General features: G+C 39.3%; 1 protein-coding gene across 1 annotated transcript in view; it reads right to left on the reverse strand.

Moving 5' to 3' along the window:
* LOC105560000 (proton-coupled amino acid transporter 1) overlaps positions 1-9,397 on the reverse strand; it is a 30,768-nt gene that overhangs the window by 6,126 nt on the left and 15,245 nt on the right. Inside the window, exons 2-5 of the mRNA XM_012008717.1 lie at positions 9,159-9,208; positions 8,744-8,866; positions 7,056-7,328; positions 6,407-6,491 (exon numbers count right to left, since the gene is read on the reverse strand). Coding sequence (XP_011864107.1) covers positions 6,407-6,491; positions 7,056-7,328; positions 8,744-8,866; positions 9,159-9,208 — 531 coding nt within the window. The remainder of the gene's footprint in view (positions 1-6,406; positions 6,492-7,055; positions 7,329-8,743; positions 8,867-9,158; positions 9,209-9,397) is intronic.

Consider the following 9,397-nt stretch of genomic DNA (forward strand, 5'->3'; position numbering starts at 1 on the left):
ATCACCCAGCCTAAGACAACGATTTTTAATAATTAATTACTCGTTAACTATTACGAAAATTGCAAAATGGTACAGGACTTTTCCGTTCATCTCGATCCGTTCTACCTTCTCAAAAATTTGTCGGATATGGAAAGACTCACCCTGTATAATTTTCAAATGTAGTATTAGAAATATTTAATAGCGCTTAATATTAAGATAAATAATGTGATTCTGTAGACTCTTTACTCGTAAATTATTCATGCTGAGGTTGGACATGCTGCTTTCTCGTACGCAGTATTCGTACGGAGACGCCAACAAGCTTGAGCTTCGCCAATCTCTTTCTTGCCGTTTAACGAAAAGTCAAATAAATGTACGGTGCTGTATGCACTTTGTAAGTGACATTACGACGCAGGCCTATAGAAACGACGAAATCTTCAAAATACTCGAAGGAGTCCTTGAAAGGCTAACGAAGCTAATCGTTTCCATTGAGTTACGACTAATTGTATTGACAGCTGTATGCCAAGAGGGGTATAAAACGCTTCAACGCTTCTGTCTCGTATCACATTACGTTGACATTGAATGCGTAACTATAATGTGCTGGATTTCTCGAGGCGTATACATACCGTCCTTTCTCTCTCGCCAATGCGATCTGATCATCATCTTGATCATCATCTTTTCCTACGTCCTCGATAGGAAACTTTTCGCTCCGGTTTACGACACTTACGTGTTTCAATCACGTAGCATCTGAAAACATAACGACGCACGTATGGCATTATTTTCGCTCATCTTCTCATTCATTCGGAATTTCGTTGAAAATTGAATTTGCATTTGCGCGAAGCGGCAAGATTTTCACAAAAGCCGCCAACGAGAGTAAATTGAAACGATAAAAGTCATTCATCTCACATGCTATTATTTACCGAGGCAAACTTCTTGCGTCGATTTCATTGTCCCACCGTTATTTTTTTATGTGCAAACTTTTTTTCCAAAAGGATTTGCTTATTTTTCAACAGGTGATGTGAGCAAACGGAAAAGCTTAGTGGATGCTTTGGAGACCACGATATATGTCATGCCATATATCGCGAAACATCGTCAACTCAGCTCTTCTGTATCGTTCTTCGTCGACGTAAGAATGCAACGTAAAGAAAACAACAATTTTACCGTCGAAATTTCTTCCAGGACGAAAAACTGCTTCGATAGAATGAATTCTCAACGAGTTCACAATTCCAAATAAACGTGAGCATGAGTAAAAAGATTTCACAGTGCGTGCGTCGTTGTATCTCAGATTGCTGATTTGTGCGATCGACGTAACGTGCACGTACCGAATACTTATTCAAAGAAGGGAGGGAAGAGAAACCGCAGACGGAAAATAAATGTCACCGTGCTGGCCGCGTACGATCGGTGACATACGTCAACTAAATTTTCATATCGCTATTACAATCGCTTTGAAACGCATTACACGCTCGTGTAATATTTTCTGTATCGTCGCGGTTCCAAGAATTTAAAATTACAGCTTCCGAAGACGCACCAAGTGGCGTCATTACAGCTGGATGCAGTAGTGATTCCGGGCGTTCGAAGGCATATTGACGCCACGCAGTCTCGCAAATGTTTAGGTAATCCGTTACATGACGACACTGCATCTATCTTCGATGTGCCGATCGTTAATCACGCTTCGATTTCAAGGGCAGGCGGAAATGGGCGTGTTACCATCGTTTAGCAGCTTTCGTTTATCGCTGTCGCATCTAGCCTTCGTCTTACGTAAGATATAACATTCCGCTGACGTGCAGTCACCGATGGAATTCACCCTTGAAAGTTAATGCACTTGCATTTAGGCAAATTGTACTTTTGTTATGTAAAAGGATAATTGCAAATCAGGTGTCGTCAGTTATTAATTATCGTTCAGCGCGAAGCTGTATACTTGCGGAGAATCCATCGCTTAGAGAAAGGTATCGGTAATATCGATGTGTATTCAACGGAAGATACACTCAAAGTAGTTAAAAAGAAATGTTTAAAATGAAACTACGTATTATGACTCGAATTCAAACCACTTTGAAGATTTCTATTTGTATCGTTTTTAATCCGATCGCGACGATACGCGATGGAACACCCTAGTAGCAGAGTGCATTGGCCAAACATTGGTTATATTAAAAACACATTGGCCAGCATTTACCAATGTAACCATCTTAAGCCCGTATCTGCGGATTAAGATTGAGATTAGATTGAAATTTGACCAATCGCCGTAAAGTTTACTAATCTCAAGTTTAGTGAATTTTACTCCAATTGGTAAAAAATCAGCTTCAATCTAATCTCAGTCTCAATCCATACATTGCTATTACATTAGTTGCTCTAAGAAAAACCACTGTACTTACGTAGCGGGTCTGAAGCGTTTGAAATTACATTGAGAGATATCGGGGTCTCGAAACTCCTTTGTAAACGTATTGAGATCTTAGAAATAAAATTGCTCGTTTCATTTACGTTCTAGCGTTCAAGTTAAAACATGTGTTAGCAGTTAAAGTCTCGAGTAATCGCTTCGTTCATTGGCGAATTCATTATTGAATTATTGCACAATGCGCATGAAATTACTAACGATTTATACTCGAGCGAATAATGCCGCCAGAAACTTCCTTAAAGGAATAATTTATTCAACCGCTTTTACGTAAGACCACGCAGGTAGTATATTTAAAACCAAGAGCGATTGGCTTCTACGGCTCTTTCCTTGGTTAAGTCTTTGGAAACTCCATATGTGGCATTCTCTCGAAATTCTTCAAACAGAATTAAATTGTGCCAATAGCATCAGCTTTTATATAAATTACATTTGTAAGTAGTTTCATTCTATTATCTTCTTATCCTCCTTTTTATGGAAAGTTAATTTTCCATCTTTGGGGATTTGTCATTTTCGAGCATTTTGTTATTGTTGTCCAATATTTACTGGAATACCGATATAAATATGTATTTGTGCCTAAGCTATCTGTTCATGTGTAATAAAAGTTTATATAACGCGACCCAATATTTGCATTTAATAAAGTCGTGAATAAAATCTCGTAACTTTTAAATGAAGACAAATGAAACGGTAACAATACGTAGACAAGTAAAAGATACATAGAAATATTTATGTTACGCCATACTAATTTCACAGACTGCAGAAATTGTACCACACGTTCGTATCTTCTTCCAATATCTTTTCTACAGTCGTAATTTCGGAGCCATCCACGTTTGCGGCTGAAGTTTACGTCGACTGTCCGCGTTCCGACATTTAAAACGTAGCTCGACGTAGTTGGAACCTTGATATTTAAACGTCTCTTTGAGATTAATGTATCAACTTTGTACACAGTTCCGTTCACTTCGCCTCCGACCATGAAGTCGCGGTGCGCTCGTTCGCCACATACGCAAGGCATTCAGGTTCAATGCAAATAACACACACACACACACACACATACTTGATTTAGTTGCCGTAATAACATATGTGTCGTAACGATAGCTAACCATCTATTACATCGCGCGCTACGCAACGCCTTCCAATCCGTGGCTGTGTCGTCCGAATAAGGCTTAGCGCCCCGTCGTCACATATGTTGCAAAATTGCGTCATTACAAACCGCGGTGCAACTGCGTGCAGTTTCGCCGTCGGACAAAACTTCCTTTTCGAACGCGTCCCACAAAATATCTGCCAACAGCATCGGCGCGGATTATACTCGAGTCAAATCGCTTTCCATTGCCTCTTACTTCGCGCGCGATCCAAGTGCTCGGCTCGCCGAGGAATGCATCGAGGATTTAGCTCTTTAAAATTACGTTCTAAACGGCTGGATCGCTGGAATTCGGCCTTTCCGTCCAATCTGTCCGCGCGCAACGGCACTCACGTGCGTCAAGAGCGCGCGTTAATGATCGAGTAGGGCTTGTTTGCAAAAAAAAAAGAAGAAAAGAAAGAGTTGCACGAAAAAAATTCTTTCGCGTTACACACCGTATAATCGTTACGAGAATGCGGTACCTAACCCAGTCAGAAATGACTCGTCAATCGATGTCGAAACGACGCCGAATCGACGTCAATATGACGGTTTCGATGTCCATACGACGTCGTTTCGACGTCGATCGACGAGACATTTGCGCGATCCGGGAGCGACTCTTACTTCCACTTCATCGTGCGCTAGTGATAAGATTCCATTTCGCGCGCCGCGCTGCAGCGATTCTCGCGCGACGATATCCCGCGAGATAATGAAATTCCATAATATATCACTCGGCACGAGTGTACGAAGACGTTCGCACGTGGAATACGAGAATACAGGACGAATACGATCGGCGTAAATATACCGATTTGTAATCTCCACAATCCGCGACGCGGCTCTTATCTTTTAATACCAAAGTGCATTTAGTAATTGTGCAGAAAATTAATTCCTCCCCCTGTTTCCTCGAGGGACAATCACGAGGATACCGTACGCGGTGTCATCCGAACTTCACGCACGGCGCTGTCGTTTGCATTCACCCGAGTCTCGTATGTTGCGTGCGCGCCAAATGTATTAAGGTACCTTGCCGGAAATAATTCTACAAAATTCGACAAAAAAATTAAATATAACTGCCAGAATCTAAAAAAATTCTACGTAAATTTACAAGATGTTATAAAAATCCACGTGAAAATGCTAGATTTGGAACACTTTTGTTAATTTTTGTAATATTCTACGAGTAAGCAGAGGTTTTAATTCTTAAAAAATTTTTTTAACTGGTAAAGTTTTGTACTAGTTTTTAATATTCTAAGAGAAGCAGCGGTGTTTAAAAATCTGTTCTTGAATTTAAATATAAAAGCATTCATCGTCCATGGAACTTTATTGATCAGGTCTCATTTTGACTAGAATAATTGGGTAAGAACTGCCTTAACGCACCGATGTTAACTGAGATGACAATCGGGAAGTTGTTAAAACTAAATAGCTGGTGCCTTGTGTAACGAATGAATAAAATGAATTGAACTGAACGTAACTTTGCAGAGGAAATCTCGCCGTGTGTGTATGCGCAGACGCAAATGATCGAATCTGACTCAAGCCGATAAATTCTGTGAGGCGAACTGCATTTTCGCGAAACTCGGGCAAGTTCGCGCAAAAACGACTTGTATTTTCGATTTCGATCTTGAGCGCCGTCGAGAATGTCGATGACCGGTCGTATGTGTTAGATACGATCACCTTGACTCAACCGCATGCACATTAATTATCGGCGACTGTCTACTCGCGTATTCTCTCTTACGGCGTATTTCCCTGACCTAAATTATTCCCTTTTCAGCCTACGCGCCGCAATGCTGGGAGATACGCGATATTAATTGCACTGAGAAACATCCCGAACAAATTATCGATCGATAACGACGTGATAACGTGCGCAAGAGCAATTACAATAATAATATGCAGATATGAGGTTGAATTGCCGCGAAATGTTACTGTAAAATCATACGTTGTAACAGTTGACCGGATCTTAATAAAAATATTTACTAACAAAATCGACAGCCAATTTTTTAAGCTTGTCCGTTCAAGGACGTAATTTACTAAAATCACATTTCATCGGAATATCATTGGCGCGATCTCGTAATGCGAGGAAAAATAGAATTTTACTTAATGTTGCGAGTTTCGCTCATATTAAAAATGAAATGCGCATCGCATATTACATGAGTAACGCAGCTTGAGGATAAAAGTTTCAGGAATCTACTAAAAAACAGGAATTTACTAAAATCACATTTCATCGGAATATCATTGGCGCGATCTCGTAATGCGAGGAAAAATAGAATTCTATAATGTTTGTGAGAAGCGTATGGGTCAGGACACAAAGCAACGTAATAGCTTACGACAAAGACGCAAGCGTAAACGTGGATAGCGCGCAAGCTTTGGTGTAAATGCAATCGGAGGTAAGTGCGACATACGCCGAAGCTTCCCTAGCGGAAAAAATTTCTATAAATAACTACAAAAATTGACTTGAAATAGAAATTTGTAGAATTTTCACATCTTCGTTGAAACGTTAATTTTTTTTTGCAAAAATATCTACGCTACAGTACCAAAAATTACAATGTTCTCACATCAAGAAATTATTGCAAGTATTTCATGAAAATGTACAAGTTTGTAAAAATAAGTACAGAACTTTACAAGTTTTAAAAATTTGAGAAACAACAAAATCTTCAAGAACTAAAACATCTGCTTACTTGTAGAATATTACAAAAATTAACAAGTGTCCCAATTCTCGCATTTTCATGTTGATTTTTGCAACACCTTAAATTTACCTAGACTTTCCTAGATTCTGGCAGTTACATTTTAGTTTTTGCTGTATGATATTTTTATAGAATTATTTCCGGCAGGGTTGCGCGCTAATCTACGTTTACGCTCACGTTCTTTGTCGTAAGCCATTACGTTGCATTGTGCTCTGACGCTGACATATGAAAACGTATTATGAAGATAGCAAAGATACTCACCCGTTGCAGATTTTTAGAAATGAAAACTAGGTAGACGCAGCAAGTGCCCATTTGATATATCAATAGGAAGGCGTTTATTATATGTCTGCGAATGGAGAAGGCAAGTTTTTCATAATATACAGGGTGAATTTTATTTCGTGTCCCAGTCTTTTACCATGAGAGATGGCTTACCAACTGTAACTGTAGCCGACTCTGGAAAAAAAAGTAGAAAAAAATGTCGCCATATATGTTTCAGTCGTGTAATATCTAATTATATCTCTCAAGATACAATTATTGTATTACATGATTGAGACATATATAACGAGATGTTTTTACCTTTTCCCGGGTTGGCCACAATTTCGGTCGGTAATCCATCTCTCGTGGTAAAAGACTGGGACACGAAATAAAATTCACCCTGTATATGTTTAAAGGCAGTTGTGACTGTAATCTAAAAAATTACAGTCTCATTATTCCATTAGAATATACGTTCATGTAATACATCGCGTGACGGAAACTAATCGTGCACGATAGTACTTAAATACTATAATTATCACGTCTAATTATCGAACACTGTTGTCTTTATCAGCGACGGCGCACAAAAGACACACAGCTGTAATTCTTCGTGCATATATTTCTTAAACTCACACCGAAGAAAGTGTAACATACTCACATAGAAGCTTTGGAGCAATGTTTGAGAAACGACGGTCCCTCGAGCAAGGCGGCTTCCGCGGTCGCCGGATACGACATGGACGGCACCCTTTTCCTCTTACACAGCTCGTACTCCGAACGAACGAGAATTCGCATGCAATATATACAAAGGAGCCCAATGATGAACGTGGCTATAACGCCGACAATGTATCCAGCATTATCGAAAGCCTTCGGCATCGCGAGGATCCCAGTGCCCAAACTCCCCTTCAGCAGGTGAAGCATTGTCTCCGTGTTGCTAAAAAAAAAAAAACATGTAAAGAGACCGAGCATTTGCCAAATTATTAGTCGTTTGCGATGCAGATTAAAATTGCAAAATATTTAAATCTGAATAAACTCTCGAAAGGAGAAAAATGATTTTTGCTCCCGATTTCTTGACCTTATACACTGCTAGAGAGAGATTGGCTGATATAAATAAACCAATAAGGAAAAGTGAATATATTGAACGAATATCAAATGCTCGTATGAACCATTAATAATAAATACAAATCACCGACAGCCTTGCAATAAAAATAATTGCTATAGATTACGACAAGCGTGCATTCCACGTTTTCATCGGGAAGAGACCAGTAGACGTCTTATCGAGCTTGGCACAATCTGATTCAATATAATTAGAAAATTACGCTAATAAGGCAACTGGCACGTATGAGGAAAACGTCATTTCGCGCGCGAGGGAAACTAATGCGAGTTATATAACATTCTTGGTCACCTTGAATGGCGAGTTGTATCGTTTTCCATTTGGATTAATTTTTCAACGAATCGGATACTCCTCCAATAAATCCCGAACAGACGATTACGACAGTGTGCCAGACAATCGGTCGCATTTTGTACAATCTTTCAATTGAAACGATTCGGTAGGCACATAGGAAAACTATCACTAAACCGTCAGATTTATCAAAGTGATAAAATAACGATAGAAAGAAACGTATACCAATATCTGTAGAATCAAAGATGTCCCAATTTGATTACATACCGTCCAAACTATCATGTGTCTGAAGATATCGTAAATTCCAAGTTATCCTCTGCCACTTTTAGACAGGGATGGCTTCCAATTTTCCATCAAGAGAAAGCCTAATCTCTCAATGTTCTACTAACACTTCTAACAACACACGGAAAGAACAATGTAGCTGCTGTAGCTAAAACTTAGCAAAATAGGGACAGCTAATTTTTTTAGTTGTGACAGCTCAATATTTTGCTACGACAGCAAACCGTTTGCTGTCGCACCTAATACAATAGGCACAGTAGCAAAATATTGAGCTATCACAACTAAAATATTAGCTGTCCCTATTTTGCTAAGTTTTAGCTACAGCAGCTACATTGTTTTTTCCGTGCATCTTCGATAAGAAATTTAACGGCAGAAAGATACGCTTTTCAAACTACCCTTTTCCCCCCTCGCCTTTCTATGTGTACGTGTTGTAATTCAGTTCATCCGCATTCAGCCTTATATTAATACTATCATATTGAAAGCGTTGCCTTTTAGTGAGTGTAATTATTGAAACTTGTCAGGGACGAGCATTAAAGTTGATAAGACAAACGATTACATCGAGCTGTTACACACGCGGCAAATCTCTCCATTCCTCCCATTTCTCACTTTACCCCATTACGAATGAGATATGAAACGACGTGAAACGTATTTGCGTTGACAGAACTTACGTAGTCGGATGCTCCACCTCTCTATAGTCATAAGGGTCATAATCACTTTCTTGCGTCGCGTGTGCGTCCTTCTTCTTTTCTTGGAGTTCCAGAACGTACGTGGCATCATTCTTCCATCCGTAACTGTAAAAGTGCAACTTTTATACAAAGCTTGCGCTGTAAGCAAGCTAGACGCGTGAATTAGGGCTTGAACGTGTGAGATATGACGTGATAACATGAAAGCAGCTGCTATCGTATCAATATGACTCGCATGATGATATCTTTGAATTGATTTTAAATAACAGCGTTGAGATCTTTCATTAAAATTGCATAATGAAAAATCTTGAAAAGTGTAACTCGTGTAGGGCCGAGCACATTACAAAGGGAGGCCTGAATTTTCTTTATTTTTATAAAATTTATTACATTAGGCACTTACCCAGGACGCTCCTGAGACGAAGAAGACTTTTTGATATCTTGCAGAGCATTCTGTAAAAATAAATAATCAACTTTACATCGCGGTGACTTGTTCAAGTACAGAAGAAGCAAGTATTTAAATATATACATAGAGATAGGCTCCTATTGCACTGAAAAAAAGGCTGGGTTGTAATGATCCAGGCTTGGTCAATGTAACCAAACGCCTTGGTGAAATAGTTTCAACTAAACGTATAAGTTATC

Source organism: Vollenhovia emeryi, unplaced genomic scaffold, assembly GCF_000949405.1.
Source record: "Vollenhovia emeryi isolate VEMERY1.0 unplaced genomic scaffold, V.emery_V1.0 DF939246.1, whole genome shotgun sequence".
In the NCBI taxonomy this organism is placed as follows: domain Eukaryota; kingdom Metazoa; phylum Arthropoda; class Insecta; order Hymenoptera; family Formicidae; genus Vollenhovia; species Vollenhovia emeryi.